The 22,372-nt window shown below is 44.4% G+C and overlaps 3 protein-coding genes across 7 annotated transcripts; 2 read left to right on the top strand and 1 right to left on the bottom strand.

Annotated features, from left to right (window-relative positions):
- Positions 1-13: 13 nt before the first annotated feature.
- Positions 14-6,168, bottom strand: LOC135375262 (cytochrome c oxidase assembly factor 6 homolog). Of its 3 annotated transcripts, none has more exons than XM_064608005.1 (4): positions 6,070-6,168; positions 3,889-4,050; positions 3,742-3,803; positions 14-803 (listed from the first exon to the last, which is right to left on the bottom strand). In XM_064608005.1, the coding sequence occupies exons 2-4, from the start codon at positions 4,030-4,032 to the stop codon at positions 722-724; spliced, it is 288 nt and encodes a 95-aa protein (XP_064464075.1). In that variant the 5' UTR covers positions 4,033-4,050; positions 6,070-6,168; the 3' UTR covers positions 14-721. The 3 variants fall into 3 exon arrangements, with proteins under 3 accessions (XP_064464075.1, XP_064464076.1, XP_064464073.1); XM_064608006.1 differs by lacking the exon at positions 6,070-6,168 and adding an exon at positions 4,321-5,194; XM_064608003.1 differs by lacking the exon at positions 6,070-6,168 and adding an exon at positions 4,205-5,186 and having other exon boundaries at positions 15-803.
- On the top strand, positions 4,620-9,342 carry LOC135375261 (N-alpha-acetyltransferase 30-like). The gene is made up of 4 exons (XM_064608002.1): positions 4,620-5,339; positions 6,960-7,083; positions 7,884-7,939; positions 8,011-9,342. The coding sequence occupies exons 1-4, from the start codon at positions 4,821-4,823 to the stop codon at positions 8,146-8,148; spliced, it is 837 nt and encodes a 278-aa protein (XP_064464072.1). The 5' UTR covers positions 4,620-4,820; the 3' UTR covers positions 8,149-9,342.
- Positions 9,343-9,880: 538 nt separating this feature from the next.
- LOC135375232 (probable proline--tRNA ligase, mitochondrial) lies at positions 9,881-16,894 on the top strand. Of its 3 annotated transcripts, XM_064607962.1 has the most exons (14): positions 9,881-9,909; positions 10,509-10,558; positions 10,672-10,849; positions 10,917-10,990; positions 11,986-12,066; positions 12,133-12,205; positions 12,281-12,388; positions 12,453-12,546; positions 13,306-13,352; positions 13,407-13,462; positions 13,527-13,606; positions 14,418-14,553; positions 14,609-14,809; positions 16,147-16,894. In XM_064607962.1, exons 3-14 carry the CDS (start codon positions 10,672-10,674, stop codon positions 16,264-16,266), a joined length of 1,248 nt encoding a protein of 415 aa, XP_064464032.1. In that variant the 5' UTR covers positions 9,881-9,909; positions 10,509-10,558; the 3' UTR covers positions 16,267-16,894. The 3 variants fall into 3 exon arrangements, with proteins under 3 accessions (XP_064464032.1, XP_064464033.1, XP_064464030.1); XM_064607960.1 differs by lacking the exon at positions 9,881-9,909 and having other exon boundaries at positions 10,045-10,558; positions 14,627-14,809; XM_064607963.1 differs by lacking the exons at positions 9,881-9,909; positions 16,147-16,894 and having other exon boundaries at positions 10,044-10,558; positions 14,631-14,781.
- Positions 16,895-22,372: the final 5,478 nt, after the last annotated feature.

Raw genomic sequence — 22,372 nt, 5'->3', positions numbered from 1 at the left:
TTTGAAATGAGAAAGGGCACAGCTGTTTTTTTGGCAACATCATTTTATAGACAACTTGGCTACAGTGAACTTTGAGCCTTGACCCGATTCACAAGCAAAAGGCACGAAGGCGTGTTCCAACATCTAAATGCCAACCCCACGTTTTCAGCATTTCTTGCGCTATCTTATGAGCTTACAGTCAGGTGCACATCGAGCTTAAAACTTCGTCGAAGCTATCAAGTTAAAGTAGTGCACATAAGGAGTTGTACTACTTTTCCTTCAGATCATAAAAATTAGTTCCATAACAAAAAAATAAATATAAACAGGTGATTTAGCTGTGCAGAGCTATGCAGAAAAGTAACGAGAAATGTTACATAAAAAATGTTTAATAAAACTTTCAAAGTAAGTTAAAGTAATTGCTTACAGTCAGCAAAATGAATTTATGGCTGATCACAGAAAACTTTGTCACTTTAAAAAAGTGCTAGGACATAGTGATTACTGGTGATGCTTATGAAAAGCGGAACTTCTTTTTTGTGTGTGAGAAAAAGAAAAAGAACCTGTTTTCCTGTAGCATTTGACTTTCTCGGAAATCCTGCCTCAATATTTGTTGTACTATTTATTCTCACGCTGAGATTGAATGATGGCTGCAATATATACAGTAGGTTTTTAATGTCCCCAAAAATGTGGGGTAGGCATTCGGGTGCAGTGCCCTGCGAATTAAAATCATAACTTTGACTCCCCTTCACTGCATCACTTGCATGACTTTGCAGTTTTCAACTTTCGGTCCTAAGGGGCCCACGATTGCCACTGTTCCGAGTGTTCTCCTGAAAAGATGGGACACATCTTTAGTAAACGTGTTGCTTCACAGCAATGAGTACACCTGGATGGTTTTCGTAGCCTGTTAGCAGCCTAAGTGAAGTATGCATTAGTATTGTCATATCCAATTAATTTATTTTCTAAGGATTTCTAGTTTTCAAGGAGTGTCTGCCACAAAAAATAAAAGCTGTGTTGGTTTTTACACACCCAGAAAGGCTGTGCTTTCCGATTCATCTGTGTTCCTCGATATAAATTGCAAGCAGTGATTTATCCATACCCCCCTACACCCCACGCCTCCAAATGTTTAGCGACACCTCCCTAACTTTTCACCTGTGTACCCCCTACAGGGGGTGCCCTTGCGATTTCAGCTTAAGACACATGTCGGACATGATATGTTAAGCTGTAATCATGTAACTATAATAATGACCCCCCCCCCCCCCCCAAATATTTCCAACACCCCTCCAGGCTTGCAATTCTAGATAAACCACTGGTTGCAGGTTACACAGAGTAATATAGTAAGCAAGTTATCTCCTATGCTAAGTTTATATCTGGCATGCAAATGCCAAGTTTAGTGTCCAGTTAGTAAATTAGTGCATTACGTGCTTTTTTTTGTTATTAAATTTTTATTTATTTATTTATTTATTAGTCACTGACACGGCACTGTACAAGGTGTATCCAGAAAGTCTGTTCAGTTTGCAAGTATTGGCACTGCCGGATTGTGATCGCCATTGTGGGGATGCATGCAGTTCATCCGTCCACTCACAAGACAGTTTTCATTGTTGATACATCTTTCTTCAACTCTAACGGGCTTGGGGCAGTGGAGTGGCCCACCGCATCTCTTGTTTGCGGCGTGTGGTTGAAGGGGTAAAACAACATGGTAGCGCACCAAACAGTACACGAGGAACGGGAACAACGAGAAGGGGACAATTGTTCCTGTACTATTTGGTGCACTACCATGTTGTTTAGTACATGCCAATTAGCCCAACTTGCTGTTCTCGTGGAAGGGGTAGTTCTCATTGTGAAAACAAACAACGAAAATATTTTTGTTGTCTTTGTTCTCAAAGATTAAAAAGGAGAAATGATGTGAAGGAAGCCATGAGATGGTGGAATAACTCTCGGTACAGTACTTTTAAATCGGGTGACATCATTTTATGATGCAGGGACGCAAAAAGCGATCAATAATGTTTGAAACTGCAGAGAAATGTAGATCAACATATGTGGAACACAGATTTAAAAAAAAAAAGGTAACGGAACATACTTTATGGATACCCCTCGTGATATTGATGCTTAATTACACCATGTACATGGTGTTACGTATGTACCGTCACCGTCATCGTTTGCCTGGGCCAAGGAGACAACGGGGACAACGAAGAAAGGGTACGAGGGTGGCATGCCACGTGATGTTGCCACTGGAACGCATTGTTGCAGTTTCTTCAAAAGCGAATTTCGCAGGTTTTTTATGATTAAGCTGGCTTGGTCACCACTTGGCGCTTGGTCATTCGGTCCTGGAACTGTACGCCAGTCGTGAACAAAAAGGAATTGTGCTGCAGCGTGGCATGGTTTATGACTGTAGAGCCCTAAGTTATAGGGTGTTACCCGATTCTTCCCCGAATCTGCACCCCGACTTGAAGGTTCACTCTTTAGGGTGAAACCCGATTTTTACCCGGCAAATTCCCCTCACTGGGATGTCTGTAGGAATGCATTACCTTACTTGTTTGGCAGCAAATGCAGTTACATCGCTGTTTGTACCAAACCATTACAGCTAGTTTGAGTAAATGAGCCCGATTTCTCCCCGAATTTAGCATACCTGGAGTTTTCTCACCGGAATTCACATGGATTTAGTGCACATGTTTATTTACCCGATTTTTACCCCCCCGAATTTAGAAAAAAATACTTCCCGAAAACTTCAGGTTCTATTTATGAGTGACCCTTGATCACACAGTCACCCCGAGCAATTGCATTAAAGGAATGCAGACCTTACTAATTTCCACTTGGAAGCATATCACCTCTGACAAGCCTGCTGCCCACAGGACCTGGCCGTTCCAGTTCCAGTGGCAGGGCAGTGTAACCTTTTCAGTTTTGGTATTTACAGACCAGATTTTTGTGTGTGGCTGTTGCCATTTCGCTATAAGACCTGGACTGCAGGTTCTTGTGCAGTAAAGCTTGTGGCAAGCTGCATCCTGGTTGTAATATGGCTCTCAAAGAGACTTCAGCAACTCCAGTTCTGAAGACTCCATAGCAACCTGAAACCTGACTGTCATCTGAAACTGTACGCTGCTTTTGAGATTAGAAATATGTAAGGTACATGTAGATGCCTTATGTGAAATTTCATTAAATGCAGCTTTGTATGTCTGGGGCAAAACGAGAAAGGCTAACCACATGTGTGCATAGGGTTTTGGTTTTGTGGCAACACGAGTGCAAGTCGTGCATCTATGGATGGTACAGGGAGCAGTGACTGAGGCCGAGCAGTGCATATGGCTGATACTGCTTGGAGATTTGCGATGTGTTCATATTCGCAGTTCATTTTCTTTATCGCATCATATAAGCATGCAGATCTTAGTTTGATATTTTGCACTGATGAAGTGTTCGGGGAGCAAATGTCGAAACAGCCACCTTGCTCCTTTGTCATTTGTTGAGACTGCTAGAATGTGGCTAGTGATGAAACCACAATGAATGCACATATGTCATGGGCAAGCTTTTATAGCTGTACTATGTTGTTCGTGACCTCCAATGGAAAGGCCTTGCATATGCCATTATTGGTGACGACGAATGAAGCTTGTTTATGGTATGTGTTGGAATGAACGTTAAAATTCGAAATCATGTGCGAAACATTATTTAATAAACAAGCAAAAAATAACGACTAGCTATATACAGAAAGCAAAAACCACTAAGCAGACACTGTGTTAGGGCTAGCTCTTCGAAGCCTGCTCGTTCATCGGGTCATACCCTTCCGTTTCTATCTTCTCTTTGAATTGCAGGTACTCCCGCTTGCGGTTGAAGTGCTTGACCTGTAAGAGAAGTTTTTACTTGAGATGCCTCGTTGGGGCACAGCGGAGTAACGCCGTCTGCATGTTGTAAAATGGTACTACTTGCCCACTGGCTCGGGCACAGGCCTTCGTACTCTTTCTTCATGTCAAGGCATTTACTGCTATCGTCTGCATTTCGATCGAGACATTCCCAGTATCGGTCTCTTGAGTCCCAGCACTTGTGGCGCTGTTCCTTGTTTGGAAAGGACATGTCTCGGCCGTGAATTACCTTCAGGAGTTCAAGTGGACAGTGTTTTTCATTCAAGAAAGTAAGTACTGTGGTCTGTTTATTAGCAACGCAAATATGTGTGTGAAAGGAAAGTAGTTAATGTCCAAAGCAGACGTCCAGTTCAAAAGTTGTGCCGCTTGGTAACAACACTTACTCTTTGTACAAAAAGTTTTGTGCCGATGCTTCGATTTTATCGGTTAAAATTACAATAGCCGCGTTACAGACATATTTAAATGATGGAAATGTAATTTAAAAGGTGCACTTTCTTACTCGCGTGCGTGCTTCGCCAAATTGTCCCACTTCGCGTGTGTATGTTGTTTACCGGAAAAGGCGTTATCATGCGGTCGAGAGACGTCCGCGATATAAACATGTCCTCTGCTGCTACCGTCAAGCATTGGAAGGATATGCGTATACCCATAAATTAGCATAAACTAAAGGTTACAGATGCGGTGTTACGAGAAATCTTCAAGATGTTTAAAGAATAAAATTATATTCAACTTATGTTCAACGCAGTTCTGTCACACCGGAAGTGGTAGCGCGGAAGCATACTAAATCAACTGAACATGCGCAGTATGCGTGAAGGGGTGTCATGGCGTTTAGTGCGCTGCGATAGTTTCAAGGTGTTCCATTGAAACTGAAAATAACTCAACAAATCAGCCATATGAACGATGTTGGAACGATTGTAGAAGTGAATGGAGTGTGTGCTTGTCTTCTTCAAGCTTTCAAATAATGGTTTGCCTGTCTGGAACACGTGAATCATTTCTTGAACGATGGAAGACTCAGAACGGCTCGACCGTTCGCCAGTAGGCCTAGAAACGTATCGCAATCCTGCCCAGTGCCTCGGAAAAAATGCGAATAGCACGCACGATGACACCATCGACAACCATCTTGCTGACTCCGTGGACGGGAAAGATGCCGATGTCGCGGACGCGAAGTCCGAGGACGCAAGTCTTGCTGCGCAGCTGAAAGATACTCTGAACTTCGAACGCTACGCTGGTATCCCAAATGGTTGCGTTGTAACGCAGGACAAACTCAATGGTGTTGTCCGCCACACACCAAAAGACGAGTGCACCAAAGAAGCATCGGACAACGATGCCCACACGGACTGTGCCACAGTGCGTACTGAGCATTGTTCGTGTGTGTGTACCAAGGACGTTCAGTATGTTGCGTACCAGTCGGAAAAACAGATGCCAGACATCATGCGTCTGTTTCAGAAGGACTTGTCGGAACCCTACTCGATATACACGTATCGTTACTTCATACACAATTGGCCGAAGCTGTGCTTTCTGGTAAGCTGTGTCTTCTGGAAGACGCTTTCGGTTCCAAATCATTTGGATTTCGTCGAATATTGACGAAGTCGGGCCGGGCATCTTTCAAGATTGCGCCTGTACCGTACTCTGTTGAAGTTTTTTTCTTCTTTCGAATTGATGAGGAATCGTATAATAATTGACAGAACAATCGCGTCCATTTAAATGATGCAACATCTCACAATATATGCTGCTTCAGTAGCCGAAGTATTTATTTTGCGATGATTACTAAAGAATATGGGGAGACTACCATGTCAGCTACAAATGACCAAAGATCTACTTGTGGTAGACCTTGCTTTCACCCTTGGTTGTCATCATAAACTTTTCTTATTTTCTCATGAAATTGTTTCACGTAAAAGAGTTGTGTAGAGGTAGCATGGATGTAAAGGATTGTTGCTCTGCTACTGTTTATTCTGCTACACAAGAATCTGTATATCTCTATGTATCAGAAAACTACTCAGTTTCTAGTCGCGGCGCTTAACGAAAATGAAGAAGTAACAGGAACCTTTAAACATGTCCAAGCAAATGTACGGCTACTAAAACTGCTATGCAGAAAATGTTATAGTAACTACAAGCAATTAATGCATATTCCTTCGTTAATTAAATGCCGTAGTTCCCACTATGCAGCGCTCAGTCCACGAACAAATATAATTGCCCACGGCTAATTTTATGTCTCGCAGCAACACTGAAATAAGTAAAGGAAGGCGCTTACTGTTTTGAACGTGCAGTGGCCATTGAATATCTTCCTAAATTTGTTCTACGTTCACCGCTGTTGGTGGGTGGTTGAGTTATTTTTGGCACCAGGAACGCACCTTGGAATCGATGCCAGTTTTCGAAATGATTTTTGGAGGATAAAAATAAGTTGGTGAAAACATTCCCCCTTGCCCCGAATCTGCATAACATCTGGGCGTTGCACCGTTTGTTGCACAAACTGCTAAAGGGATAGTTCGCTCTGAGAGGATCAATTGGGAGAGTTTGGCTTCCAGAGGTAGTGCATCCCCCAATTTTCCGAATCCCTGCTTCACTTTTTGCAAGCTTCATTGGCATAATTTATTACCAGAATCATAAATCAAAATAATCCGGAAGGTTTGAAATAGACATCGCACCACGATGACGACATTTTGATGTCATACGGACGTTCCCTTGGTGCCATTTTCACCTGACCTTAACGAAGTGAATGATTTGCTCTGGTGGCGTTGCATCCCACTGCTGAGAATGCAGGGCTCACAAAAGAGCTTGCCGGAGAGTTGTTTGCTGTCAAATACACCTGACGGGCATATTTATATCAGTGAACATAAAGGTAGAATGCAAGCAAGCTGGTGTAAATTCAAATAACGTAACATCCCCTCGAGTTTGTCTTCTGTCTGTTTTGTCTTGTACCTTCCCTCAAACTCGAGGAAACGTTGAATGAGCATATTTGAATAAGCTTCGGTTATGTGTTTCGGTTATGCCAGAGACCAAACGTTCGCTTCAATGGCCAAACGTGATAGCGTTAACATTCTTTGCTGTACAACAACAACAATAATAATAGAGCCTTTTACATTTGCTCTTTGCACGTGCATTCGACTGTAACTGATTGACTTCAATTGTCTTTCACTCCAGGCCATGGATGGAAATGAATGTGTCGGAGCCATTGTGTGCAAGTTGGATATGCACAAGAAACTGGTCAAACGAGGCTACATCGCCATGTTGGCGGTAGACGCCAAGTATCGCAAGCGGAAAATAGGTACATCTCTGGAGAGTACACTGGCACTGCTACGTCTTTAATGCACAATGCATCTAATGGAAGTGTGCACTCAGAACTTCTCTGGCGTGGCCTTCCCAGAATTTCCTCATGAAAATCTTGTGTCCTGAGCACGACCTACTGGATTATAACGACCGTGTCATAATCGGCAACCCCTATGAGGAGCCTGTCCGCACAATCCGCTAGGGGCGTCACGCATTGGCCCACGAGATCTACATCGTGATTGGACGATGAAAATTTGAATTTTGAACGCGCAGGAGCGGTCATACGACTACCGTAGCAGACGACAGCAACAGCTCCTATGAAAACGCGTAGAATTATGACGATAATGAACTTCAGAAAGAAGCGTCTCCCGTGGGACACCCACCGCTTGTACAAAAATACTAGGGTAAGCTGAAGTACAAAGTATTGTAGAAATTGAGGAAGCAATAACCGGGCCGACGAGTAGCGCCACCGCTAGGTTCCAAGTGTGCCGCTGGGAAGGGGTGCCAATGACATGGTCGTTATAATCTAATAGGTCGTGGTCCTGAGTGGGATCTAAACCGAGGTCCTTTAGTTTTCAAGTCAGGTATCTTACCGCAGAGCTACAGACAAGCCACTGTGTCTATGATGCTAAGTAGATCTAAAGGTCTTGTGCTTCTCACCATGACCGGTTGTTTGGTCTCACAAGGAATGATGGAGCTTTCTGCAGCCCGTCTTCCACTTCTAATACGATCACTACCTTCCACTGTACATGCAGTTATTTTTCAGAAGATGCATCTTACTCATAGTTCATTTCACAGGTTCTACTCTGGTGCTAAAGGCGATCGAAGCAATGATAGAAGACGACGCGGACGAAGTAAGCAGCATTTTGTATCCCTTTGTGTTCCCCCAGTGGTTGAGCAGCTACTAATGTGCCATCTCTCGAAGGTCGTTCTCGAGACCGAAATCACCAACAAGCCGGCTCTGCGACTCTACGAGAACTTGGGATTTGTGCGGGACAAGCGACTCTTTCGTTACTACCTGAATGGGGTGGACGCCCTCAGGCTCAAACTGTGGCTGCGATGACAGTCATTTTGGCAAAAAACACGTGTGTCATCACCCTCATCTTTCTTTCTGCCTGTCTCACCTTTTTTACCCCCCCTTATTTTGATCACGAGGATGCAAAATGGCTAGCAGACAGCCTGGATGTGTGCATAGCAGCATATATTTTTTTCTTCTTTTTAGTGTGTACGTACCTGCATTGTCTGTGTGGAACAAGTTTTCTGTCACAGAGCTTTCACGGCGAGGCGTAACGGCACGATTTTGCCTTCTGAGTTGATGCGAGAGATTATTCGAGGGAACGGTAACAGATTGTTTAGTCCCTTCTGTTCCATCGTCATGAGAATCAATTGCAGTATTAGCCACAGTGCTACTTCCTTTGGACTCCGAATGATGTGTCAAGCTTCCTTTCCTTGCTCTGTCTGTTGGTATTGGCTTCTGTGCCTCCTCCTGGCTGAAAATTATTTTTCTTGTGGATCCAGCGTTACAGATACTACTCAGTTACATAAAATTCATAATGAAACAGTTCAAACGTAAACATCCAATTTACTCTGGGTAGATCTATTGCAAATGCCTGGGCTGTCCAACTAGCAAAGATATATTTTTATTTTTTACTGCTTCCCACACAACTTCCTGTGTCTCTCCTCCTGTGTGTACAGTCCAATGCAATGGTAATGCTCCTTGTATTCAAATCAAACATCATGTTTTTTTTTTCCCTTCTCATTTTGTGAGTGTTATGAAAGGAAGGATGTCTCCATCAGACGTGGATCTCGCGAAGGCGCGCGTAAGAGTTGGACCTCTCCCATTGCTCATACCCAGGTCAAGTTCTATTGTCTCAAATTATCTTTTCTCATTTGTTTCACGGAACTGTTTTCGAAGTCTTGGTACATTAAGTTGAAAGGCTCGCGGTGGACCTTCTTACCTCCCTCCCTGAGGAGTTTGTCGTATCGACAAAACACAATCGTGTCTTTGAAGAGCATTGTTGAGACATGGAAAATTGTGAAGATACCCTCTGTAGTGGCTTACAAGGTCTAGTTCAATCGCCAGCATTTTGTGACACTGTGTGGCATATTAGCTGGGGTTCGGGATGTTTCGGGCATCTCCATAGCTTTGGTTTGATGTGTAATATAAGGCACCTGGTACGCGATAAAACTTGAGTGTGGTTGCAAAGGACAAGCATGTTGAAATGGAGTTTAATAAAATTGAGGTACATAAGCTTGGTATGGAGTGTGGTGTTTGCGTGGTGTGGGTAATCCTTCTAGGCGATATAACGGGAACATGGTTGCCGACGCCTGAAAATGAGGGAAAGCTTTTTTGTTTTGCTTTTCCAGAGATTAAGTACACCTGAACACAGCGTAGCCAGAAAAAATATTTCTGGAGGGGTTCTACGGGAACTTTATATGGAGGAGAGGATTTGCTCTATTTTTCCCTTTCCCAAATGCTCTATCAAGGCTATGGTTTTGTGCGTGGGGGGTGTGGAACCCCCAAAACTCCCGTCTTGCTGTGCCGCTGCTTGAATATTTGGTGACTCAGGTGGTAAGCCAGCACGCAAAACCGTTCGAACGATTGGGGGGGGGGGGGCAACCTTCGCCAGAGGGGGCGCCGGACGGCAGGTTCTGTGAGGTAGGTTGGACAATAAAATTAGAATCAAGGGAATTTTGAGCCGGGAACTACATATGAGCTTTTTTGTTTACGCAGCGCTTTGTGCGTGTGGGATGGGGGGGGGGGGGCTTCACTAATTGTGCCCCCCCTAGCGGAAGCTCGCCTCTCCACGGCTCTGCCAACAAGGTACATTTTAGAACGAAAAGTGGCCCCAGAAGTCGAAAATGAGCGGTCATCCACGAATATGAAGCAATATAAATGTTTTCACAGTTCCCCTATGAAGCCCGCCCAGTACGTACGTGCGATACAAGTGCGGTGCCTCAGTCTATGCCTCAGTGCAGCATGCGACCATTTCACACATGCAAACAGCTCGGCCTAATAGCGATAAGCCGCTATCCAGTTTCCTATCGTGTCCACTAATTCTCGTGACTCAAAGGCAGGCGTGAGCTTTTCGTTTCCGATTTTCCGATATACATATGACTACTGACATTCGTCTGGCAAAAAAACGAAAATCCGAAGGCAGCCAACAGCCAACGATAGCCAATTGGAAATTTGGCGTGCTTCGAAAATCATATGAACTCCGCGTTGTTTGTTGTGCTTGTGCATTTCGGCCTCTTGTGAGAGCAATATGTTCAAGGGAGTGTCTCTCCATTTTAATTGCACGCTTTTAAACAGCAGAAGTATAACTTTGCGACTTATGTCGTATCCCGCACGCTGTTGTGCTAAAAAGAACTTGAGTAACATTGCCCGCACATCGCAACTTCTGCAACCGAGCGTGTTTGCAGGCACCGCAACGAAGCCGACGAAGCAGGACGGTGTTTGTAAAAGCCAAAGGGTAATAATTGTTTGATAGTACTTCGCTTTACTTCACTTGCAAATTCTTTTTAATATAACGTAACACGTTGATATCACGTTGAGACCCGTGCTTTGCTTGGTCTGAATCTTCAGATGATGATGGATTACGGCTTGATAGCTCCAGCATCTACGGGCACAATTATTTTGTTGCCTTTGGCAATGAGAGCCTTACAGAAGCTCGTGAACATTATAGACGCAGAAATGAAAAGAATCGGTGGTCAGAAGCTTTCGTTGCCGTGCTTAATACCGGCAGATCTGATGAAGAAAACCGGTGAGTACAAGGGGTGCAAATCCTCTTTTCGTTGTTGCGTCATCGATAAGCGCTGCGTATTTTGTAGGTAGGTGGGAAAAAATGGAACAAGAACTGCTGAAGCTACACGACCGCAGAGACCACAACTACTGTCTTGGACCGGTAAGTTGTATCTTTATGGCGAGTACTCGTCTGCGACGCTCCTCCTTATATCTGCACTACAAATAGTGAGATGAAGAAAAAAGGAAAGAAAACATTTTCTCCAATACAGCATGTGGTGGACGAGACTGCTGCTTCCAAACAATCTTCAAGTTGTGGTTGCTTTTGGGTCAAAAGAATGCAGACAGTTTGTCCCATCTGACGGTTTGCTGTTCTCCTGCTGTTGCTAGCAGTGGCGTATCTAGGGTGTGGCAGGTGTGGACAGGTGCCATGGGCGCCAGGTGAACAGGGGCGCCATTATGTGGTCGGGTGTGAATGTGCCAGGTCGGGCACTCAACCTGGCACATTCATAAATGATCTAAAGCACCCGCCATTAGAGAGGTTGTAGCGTGAAACCTAGTGCGGACCACACGAAAACGCATCCCCAAGGACATCATGTTAACCATGTTGCCATGGGCGCAGGTAGCTCTAGATACGCCACTGGTTGCTGGCCGCTTATTACCTGATTGCAAATAGTGCACTTGTGCCCACTAGTCTGGCCGTACAGTGAAGAACCTCTTCTGTATTCTATGCCATTATACACCCAGTGATTTATCTTCTCCAAGACACCAAAATGCTTTGTGAGGCTCCACTCCTGTTCTTCCCCACCCCTATTTTTTTTACAATACCCATCCTTGCTTTCGATTCTGGTTCATCCACTGGACATACCCTTTATGCCTACGAAGCATTTTGGTATATCGTCTACATTTAGACATCTCGAAATTGTCAACTAGTCCTCCACTTGCTCCTTGGGATCTGACAGTGTGTACAGTCAGTCCTCACTTTATGAATGGTGCCTTCCGGGAAAAGAGACGCCCACTTCCTCATTCCAAACGTTGATTTATGAATGACTTTTCCAGGAACGTTAACCGTTCATAAATCGAGAGATCACTGTAATGTGCCATTAATTTCTCACTGGTTCTGAACTCCCTTGCTTTTCAAAATCTTGATGATTCCAGACTCACGAGGAAACTATATCGCACATGATTTCAACGCTGCCTCCAATGCTGCGGTCCTCCTACCCGCTTTTGCTTTATCAGGTAGCCAACCCTCACGGGCTTTTCAAATTACGATACCTTTTAACAGGAATGACTAATTTCTCGCAGATAGGGACAAAGTTTCGAGACGAGGCCAGGCCCAAGTTCGGATTGATGCGGGCAAAGGAGTTCCTCATGAAAGGTAACGCCTCCAGCTTGCTATATCGCTTACGTTGTGTCTCGCGCAGTGGTCACTTTCATCTTTCCACCTCCGCAGACATGTACACGTTCGACGAGAACGACGCCTCGGCACACGGGACTTACGAAAAGGTGTGTGCCGCGTACGACAAGATATTTCGGCACCTCGGAGTGCCCTACGTCAAAGGTATGAGGACGCAATAACTGCTCGCCACGTACTTTACTTTGTTCCTAATTTTGGGAGAGTTCAGTTCAGGCATCGACGGGTGCAATGGGAGGCAGTTACTCGCACGAGTACCACTTCGTCAGCGATATCGGAGAGGATAAGCTGCATCTCTGCTCAAAGTAAGAGGTGGAAGTTACTAGTTTTTTTAAACGTTTGTAGTCGCATTTACATGAATACGACGCAAGTGTATCGAATCGTGTCGAAACCGGAGAGAAAACGATACGCCATTGTCTACATGGATGCGCATCGAATCGTGACCGGAAATGGCGTTGCGGTGTCATATCGGAAAATTAGAAGCACACTTCCGCAAATACTTCCGTTTCTGGTGTCCCGCTACCTTCATACCGAACGTCAAAACGTCGAAAACGTAGCACCTGCGCTCCATTTTCAGGCTTACTTCACAATGAATTCTGCCTTACGGCTGCAAGCCCTGCTGCTTCTGTCAGTGTAATCTCAGTCAGTAACTCTCTAACATTCCCACTTTGTCATCTCGACTAGGAGTAGCAGACGACGCAACTAGCCCGCAGCCAAATGCCCCTTCCCATAATCCTCTCTTCTTCCCTCGATGACCATTCTCTGTTTACATGCACAATCTGAATGCGCATCCACCTTTGTTTACTGGATTGAATACGATAGCGAATTGACCAGTTTACATAGGTGGATTTGATTTGACAACTGGATACGATACGCTAGTGTCGTGTTCATGTAAACGCGGCTAGCGCTTATGGGGCCAGTTGCAAGTGGTGATGTAGACTAATTTTTAGAAGGAATGTCTGAACATACCGGAAGAACTTGGTGCTGTTCAGTCGTCATGTGCGATGTCCAAAAAATACCATCTACCTCTCATGTTGTCACATAATGTTGTACCCATTTCGTAGATGTAATCGTGGCATCAACGCAGAAGAAGACAATGAGGATGCCGAACGTAAGGCAATGGGCTAAGAGTAATTACTTTTGTTTAAATGCTTCACTGTTTTAGAAACATGGAAATGCACGCATTGTGTTGGACCATTTCGGCATGAACGAGGAATTGAGGTGAGGTCAATATTTTTTAAGTTTAGAATTATGTGCAAAAAGGACCATTTTTTTTTTTTTCAAGGTGGGCCATGCATTTTCATTGGGCACAGCTTATTCGAAACCTCTCAAAGCAGAGTGCTTAGGAGATGATGGAAAACAAAGGTAAGGCCAATTGTAAACTTGAAGGTTATGCAGCCTCACAGGGCATTTGTGGGTTTGTCCACAAAGCTGGATTTATGTTTGATCATAAAAGTATCCTTCAGTTCGTGACTGCAAGAAATTAGATTTAGCAAAGCTACTAGTTAGCTCAAAACACTCATCAAACGTGGTGTCTGGAGTCAGAAAGTTAATGTGATATCACTTGGAGATGCCCTCCAAGAAGAAAACACCAAAAAAGTTTCATAAAATCTGTTCGTGTTTTTTCATAAAACATCGAATTCGAAACCAACTGTGAGGTTCCGGTTGAAATGGCCCTTCCCTGCTTCGCCTTTTCCAGTGACGTAAGAGAGTTTCCCAATTGCCAGCGAGATTCTCAATCGCTCATCTGGCGGCAACGCCAGGCTGCTTGCAATTTGAAAGCATGAACGCGGATGTTTCTAGCGCCTGTTCGGCAGCAGATTGCGAGTCGGAAGACCGCATTTTGTGACGGACAGCGCACCTTCATAACAGACTCCAGTGACGTCGGTCTGCACACTGTTGCCCAAATTCAGAAGGGAGCGTGCAGCCTGCTGCAAACTCCGATTAAATTCATTTTTTAATGTTTCCGACTGTTTTGAAACGAAATATTCCGATTACATGTAATTATTTCAGGCACCCACTATTCAGATTGCACCTTCAGTTCAACTGCTTTTTTTTTTGTTCGGACACCACCTTTAAGCTTAGTTCTGGTTCATTTCAACTCTGCTCTATGTAATGTGTTCACAGTCACAAAATCCGAAAAGGTCTAAGTAACATTGCAATTTCCTGGGTACAGGCCATTGTTGATGAATTGCTTTGGAATCGGTGTCACACGACTCTTGGCAGCATGCCTGGAGCTGCTGTCTACCGCCGACCGGCTTCGATGGCCGGCAGCTATTGCCCCATACACGGTCGCCATAGTGACACCAAAGGTATGCAGTGCGTTCGTATTGTGCTCCTTTGTACGTAAAAAAAATTAAATCTCAGACATCCGAAATTGCTCAGAAAGGCAGCCACGAAGAAGCTGCGGTTGGCAACCTTCCCGAACATCTATCCCGTCACCTGAACTCGTTACCCAGGCTTTTGGGCGACGTTGTCCTCGACGACAGAAATTCTTGGACGGTGGGACGGAGGCTCAGGGACCTCTACAACATCGGCATTCCGTACGTTGTTGTTGCAGGAAAGAAAGTGAGTGAGATGTTACTAAAGTCTCATGGGTGGATAAGACTCGTAGTGTAGGCTGATTCGTGGAACACGACGAAAAGTAACCCCCGAGACAGAGAAATACAAGGACAGCCGCAACAAATTGTTGTGGTGTTCTTCGAAGCTCTCGCAGGAAAGGAATTGCCACAGAGCCTGGTGGATGCTGATGGCAGTTCCATAATAAAGTTCCTGCAGCATTGTGTTTCAATGCTGTTTCATATGTAGAGACTGAAGTTTTGGCGAAATATTTTTTTCTAAATTTGGAGGGTAAAAATCGTGTAAATGAACACGTGCTCTAAATTCATTCAAGTTCGGGTGAAAAAACTTCTAGTATGGTAAATTTGTGGCGAAAAATCGGGCTCAGTTACTCAAACTAACTGTATTGGTTTGGTATAAGTGGTGATGTAACTGCATTTGCTGCCAAACAAGTTAGTGTGAAGAAAGAAGGAAGTCACTGAAAAGGTTAGCCAGCTGTAGGACTCGAACCCACATCTTCTGGATTACCGGTCCAGGGCTCTTACCAATTGAGCTAAGCTAACACACGTCCCCAGCGACTTCCAAGGGTGCGTCACCTGAAGGGACAAACCAACAACCCTCGCACTCATCCCCCTTTCACTCTTGCATGTCTTCTCACTCATACACACATTCATAGGATGGTATCGATGCAAGCGGCATCTGTTGAACATGATGGCAGTTGATGTTCTGTGGTTGGAACACATAGAAAGGACGAGTACATACAAAGCCTCAAGTGCCTAAGAAATTAATGATGAAAGACTTCTATTATGTACTAGACTAGACTTGACTATGTACTTGTCCTTTCCGTGTGTCCATCATGTTCAAGTTAGTGTGCTTTCCTACAGACATCTTAGTGAGGGCAATTTGGCAGGTAAAAAATCAGGTTTCACCCTAAAGAGGCAACCTTCAATTCGGGATGCAAATTCGGGGAAGAATCAGGTTAAACCCTAAAACTTAAGGTTTTATTCATATGACAGTCCAGAATAGATTTGAAAGGCAGAACCACAACACATTTTACTAATAAAGCCACACCGTATGTGACAGTGTGACTCAACATCACACCTTTGTGTGACTTATTGAATTGTTCCGCGATGATAAAATTCAGAGCGTAGGCGACAAAAAATACTGACGAGAGGGTTGCCCAAGACCGGGCTTTTATAATCATGGGTCTTATCTACTAACATGCCTGAATATATATGGCATGAAATGTATTTGTTGAGTTGCCTGCTATGTTGTGTACTTTATATTACTTTATATCTGTTAAATATTTGGCTTTGGGATGGTTGAGACTCTGCTCGTTCCAACAGATCAAAGAAGACGTTCCTCGGTTTGAACTTCATGACGTCTACTCTCAGACAAGTGTTGATCTCACACACTCTGAAGTCATTGGTTATTTTGAGATGAAGAAATGTACAGAAGGTTTGTAGTTTGTACGTCGGGACATTTTTATGGCATTGCGCATGGTACGAAGATATCATTCTTTGGAAATTTAACCCAGAGAATGATGGACAACATAACGTGACATATCTATATAGTTATATAGACTGTCTAATGTCTATATAGTAACCACGCCATCAAGACCATCTGTGGCCATTCCAAGGGAGCCTAGGGGGTTACTTAGCAGCCTGATACAAATATCATTGCCAAATGTACAGCAAAGCAGATCAGTGATGTTTGTTTGCCAAAGGGATCAAAGCCAGTACTTGTCCCTGGGTAATTTTTGCTGCGACACTTAGCTTCTGTCTACTTCCAAATGTATAACAATAGACACTGAACGCAGGTGTGTAGAATACATCACAGAGATTGTTTCCGTATTTATTTAGCTACACGGGACAACAGCTGGCTTGATGCGGGTGTGCTACAAATACTATGAGTGCGAAAATGCCGTACTTTCCAGCACACAAGTGATTTTTGCTCAACAAATACACGATTCTCTATCGAAATAGCAAAAGGTAACTAAATGAGGAGCACTTGCGGTTGAACTACATTTCTCACCATTTTGGTGTGCTGACTTTTAGTTGGTGGAATGCAATAAAAGAAAATGTGCATAGAAAACAGCATCTTCTGCATAAGCGCAGCGACGAATGTCGGCTGGAATATCCGTGCTTAATTTTATGACACCTCTTCACCAAGGATGTCTTGGAAGTAGGTAGACAAGTTGGTGACCTGCGTCTAAGCCACAGTCTGCTATGTCTTGCTGACAAATGATCCCAGAGTTAGGCGGATGGTGTCCCTTAGAGGGGTGGGATACCCATATCTGCTGCTTTTCTGACTTTTTTGGGCTTTCGTGCAGGGCAGACAGGACAAGTTCCTGCTATGAACATGAAAGCTGCTACCTGCAGCTCCTGTTCACACATGTTCCTGCTACCTCCTGAAACAAAGAGGTAGTAACAGGAAAATGTGGGAAGGAATAATTTCACACAAAGCTTTTTACTCCGTCGAGTTGATCCTGTTTACATTATATGCAATGATGACCTCCAGGGCTCGGAACTGTTATTTTTTGGGGTTCGGTTCAAGTTCCGGTTCAAGGTTATCGGTTCAGTTCGGGTTCGGGTTCAGCGCAGCCAAAATAAAGGTTTGAACTGATATTTATCGGTTCGAACCGGTTTACGTCTGCTGTACTAATCAGCAGAGTTCGAGGTAAATCGCTACTGTAACTAAGTTCCTTTTGTTAGTAACTTGTACCTTGTACTAGAGTTCCGAGTTGTCGGATTTATCCGAAAAAATCCGAAAAACATATACTCCGGTGAAATTTTAAGCAATTCGGATTAATCCGAAAAACTCCTATTGGCAGATGTTTTTTTTTTTTTTTTTTTTTTTTCGGATAACCGTGTTATTGTTCTTGGCCTCCTTTTGTGTCCTGGGTTTCTTCTGACCTTGGATACCGGCCCCGCCGGAACATGATAATGGTCTCCGCGACCTAGCGTTTTCTTCCGCGGTCATACCGACCACTTTGAGGATTCACAGCCCGTGTTTTTCCTCAGTCTGTTTCCCTACTTCCTTAAGCACTAAAATGAGCATCGAACCGAGGTCATACGGAGTGATCTTTTTGGAAACTATAGTTGCAGTGCTGACGAGAAGATGGGACGCAAAAGAAACCTGCACTGAGACTACGTCAAGGAGTACTCTGATTTCGATAAGTTCACATCATCCCGAGATCTCAATGTAGAGGTTGTCGTACGTAAGCACTGCTATAACAGTGACCACAGTACTCGGAAAGGGTGCATTTGGAATTGCGGAACACTTCAGTGTGCGTCGCACGAAATGTATTTTTAAGCCTGTGGTCCTTAGTGTTGCGTTTTCGTTGTACAACCGTGCGTGCGCCGTCAAGTTTTCTCCAAATTTCGGATATTAACTGAGCTGTAAATCATGCACTCCCAAAAACTTCGTTCTTCGAAAAACCAATAAACTCCCCAAAATATCCTCCGGTAAAGCCCAGAAATAAAACCGTGAACCCTATCTGTAACTTAACTCGGTACTTTTACGCCGTGGTAACTTTCAGAGGGACTTGTTTCTTTTTCAGGTAACTTATTCAAAGTAACTTAAACTAAGTTACAAGTTACTTTTAATTCTTTTTTCACTATTCTCTTTCTTTCTCTCCGGTTCTTTCAAGGAATTTCATGCCATAAAACGTGATATTCAATCAATACGGTATTCTCTTCAGAAAATAAGAACAGCTGCCATTGAAATGAAGCTGGACCATTGTGCGAGGGACTAAGATGCAAAACGTTTGAATTGTTCTACATAAACGAAAACGATCTAAGCGTGTTGCACTCCTCCGCAGGCAGCTGAACGTTGAACTCAGCTGCTCACACGCCCAGTAGCCGCGTAGTCTTATTTTGTGTCCACAGTAACTTGGAAGTAACTCGTTCTTGTTTCTGAGGAACTGCGAGTTACATTTCATGCTGAAGAACTTGGATAGTACCTCAGTTACATTTTTCTGACGGTAACTTAACTCGTAACGCTTTCTTTTTGACGGGTAACTTCTCTATCTATTCTAATTAGTGTATCACATGTGAGACGTAATATCAGGTTCCGGCGACGTCTTGCTCCTCGTTCCTAACATCTTACTCTCTCGACAGAGATCCATGCAATTCACAGCAGATCATCCTTTACTGTACTGAAAAGTGCTGGGAAATGTAGCACAGCGTGCCATTGAACTTCATTGCAAAAGACTATCACCAATTTCTCAAGAAAAAAGGAAGAAAGCAGTCATGTGGTAGATAGGAGTATCTCAGAGTCCCATTCGCAGGCCAGCACGCTCCTCGTGCAGATGCAAACCGCTTGGTTTCGGGACACCTTTCAAAATCGGGACATGTCCCGAAAATCGCAGCTCTAGTCATGACTCGTATCATGAAAATAATCATGGAATGACGTAATCGCTGTCATAAAACACTGCATGACACTGAAGCAGCGGTAGTCGCATCGAGTCAAGTCATGACCCTTATCATGAAGATTGTCATGGAATGTCACAATGACCGTCAGTAATGTAACACTGTAGCCAAGGTCATGCTGAAGTCTAGGAAGTGGTGGGTTCGAATTCTATCATAGGCTGTGCTGTCTGAGGTTTTCCCTGGGTTTTCCCAAGACGTATATAACCCCTGTCCCCCACTCGTTCCTGCGTTCCTCTCTCCATCTGTCCACGTCTGTACACCTTTTAGAGCCACAGTTGCTTCGCGACGCTAATAACACGGGATCAAATGGAATGTCATAGACTGTAGGTAGTCATAAAACACCGAATGGTACTGTAAAGCAGCACCGATCAAATGTCATTTAGTGTGGCTATTCGATAGTCCAAGCCACCAGGACAAAACCTGTGCAAGTTTCATTCCAATCGACGGTGCAGTTAATTAGAAAATTACAATTAAAGATTACGGGCAACACCGTACTAGGTATTCGAAATGAATCCGTACTTCCGACACATACGGCGGCAGCGGCAACCACATTGCATGCGTATAACACTGGGCCCGACATAACAATCCACCATAAAACCCGCCCCTGCAATCCACACAACGATCCACATCTGAGGATAAACGGATAAGCGAACTGAAATGAAATGCTGAGCCGTTGAAAAAAATGTGTCAGACGTTCAAGAAGCCAGACAGCGTCGAGACTTGTTTGTTCACAGAAGTTCACAGAGAGAGTTTGTTCGTTCGAAAGAGGCCGCGAACAAAAGGAGCGCGCAGGCGCAGCAGAGACGTAGGGAGAGCCCCCATCGAACAGCGGCCAGCACTGGGTTACTTCGCAAAAACAGGGGTTAACAGGTGTTTCAGAATGCATAGGTAAACAGGAAAACTAATAATATGGTTACTAAAATAACGAAGTTCCGATGTCATAGTGTGTAATACCAATTTTCAGTGTTGCCCGCTGTACAGGGGGTTATTTGACACCAGGCGTCGCACCGCTCCACTACGCCGCAGAGCCGTATATTAAAAGGGAGTCTGGCCATTGGGAGGAGTCACAAAAAGAGGCTCGACCTGTCAATCACAGTTTCGCTCCTCTGATTGGTTTGCTTTTTACCAAGGGGGTCACCATGACACCATACTGCCACCCAAAATGGCGACGAAGACAAACGCAGTGAAGCGGGGATTTCGTGACAAAAAATTTTCACAGACTAACCTGATTTTACGCTGCAAATGTACATCCTAATATCAGTTTCTCGGAAATCAGTTTCAACTTATGCTCATCCATCGATATCTAACTGAAAATAATACGTTTTGTCGCCGGTGTTAGGCCTAGTGAAGACAGCGATCACAACGAAATCACAACAAAAACGGCGCTGTGCTGTACAATCTTATATTTAATTGCTGGATTTCATGGATATAAACATTCTTGCCTCTTATATTCCAACTATTCATGTAGATGTGTTTAAAAATCATACCGACAACAGAATGTGTCCCGGCAGGTAGTTCTGCCGGCAGTGGTACAACGACGGAAGCAGACGACAATTCCCGACGTGCCTTACGCTCCCTAGGTGGCGCTCATCAAATTTGCACCAACAATCCACTACTTTTGCAGATTGCGAGAGGTATCCATTTTAATCCCATCCAATCCACTTGCCACCCAAAATGGCGCTGCCCATGTTGGATAAGGGGGCAAATAGTGAGGATAGGCTGATTGATAGCGCCCCATATTTCAAGACTTCATTGGTCGGAAAGCTGAAAAAGTGGGTGGAGCTTCAGGTATAGGCATGACCCATTAATGGCCAGACTCCCTTTTAATATACGGCTCTGCTACGCCGCATCTTTCATGGCAAATTAAAAATATTTATAGCGCGTTGTCGGTCGTATGGTTCCGCATATGGTATTTAGAAGCAACAAAGTCTCTAGTCACATCACCGGCATATCATGCTTGTCTACTGCTTTACAGTACCTTTAAACCAGCCTCAAGTCAGTCCCTCAGCCCATTTTTATGCTCTGCTAGAAGAGAAATTTTCCACTTGTGCAGCAGTATACACGGATGGTGTTTCCAGAAAACCTCTACCCGAGAAACGTCATCATGACATTGATAGACAGACTCAAACCGAAACAAATCGGAAGGGGATTGCTAGGTTTTACGAATGGTAGGCTAGGTTCTTGTTCGCTGCCTCCTACTGAAAGAAAAGTAGGACCGAATTCGCGTCCCTTTCAGGGACCATTGTAATCCCCTCAAGACCGCGGCTTTCAGGCGCGACCTTGTTCGCCTCTAGCTTCGAGCGTAGTTCAACTCTACCAAATTGGTGGCGCTGTCGAATACTATGACGTCATTTGTTTACAACCAGGGAGAGGTCTATACCATCCGAAGGCGTAGTGCAAGGACAACGCAGTTCGCATCCAACCTCATCAACAGCTGCAGAACTCTATGCCATTCTATTTTGTCTGCAGCAAATCGTTGATTTTACCCCCCTAGAATGGACAGTGTTCACTGACTCAAAATCTGCACTGCAAACTATTTTAAACACAGGTAAACTAGATTGGTCCGCACCCCTAGTGACGGATTTGTTAATGGCTTACCAGCTGGTGTATGAAGCTGGACATATAGGCTAGTTCTCCAGTCCCAGCCCATTGTGGTGTCGTGGGGAACGAACAGGTTGACAGCGTCGCGGAAGCAGTTCTCTCATACCGGACACATACGAGTATTGCACTGCTGAGAGGAGACTGTCGTTCCATTCTTCGACGACTAGTCGCACCCCTGGCTACCCGCTAATGGACAAATGAAAATTCTCCCCATCTGTGCTTAGAAGAGTTGATCCAACGCTCTCTTTCCGGATGTCACGAAACACCCCTCGTCAAGACGCTGCATTTATTCATCGGATGCGACTAAATGGGACTGTTACAGCTCAGTGGCGTTACCGCTTGAGACAAGTTGACTCTCCCAGATGATGTCACTGCGGTGGTCTGGAAGATCGAGACCACATTCTTCTTCATTGCCCACATTGCCAACCTTCCCGAGCCACATTTTCCGCGTCTCACTCAACTCTTTGTCAAAATTGCTTGGTCCATGGCCGAATCCAGCCCACCAACGCTCTGATCTCGAAGCCCTTCCCTGCCTATC

Source organism: Ornithodoros turicata, unplaced genomic scaffold, assembly GCF_037126465.1.
Source record: "Ornithodoros turicata isolate Travis unplaced genomic scaffold, ASM3712646v1 ctg00000843.1, whole genome shotgun sequence".
In the NCBI taxonomy this organism is placed as follows: domain Eukaryota; kingdom Metazoa; phylum Arthropoda; class Arachnida; order Ixodida; family Argasidae; genus Ornithodoros; species Ornithodoros turicata.
The sequence above is the reverse complement of the archived record's forward strand: the minus strand, read 5'-3'. Positions and strand labels throughout refer to the sequence as shown.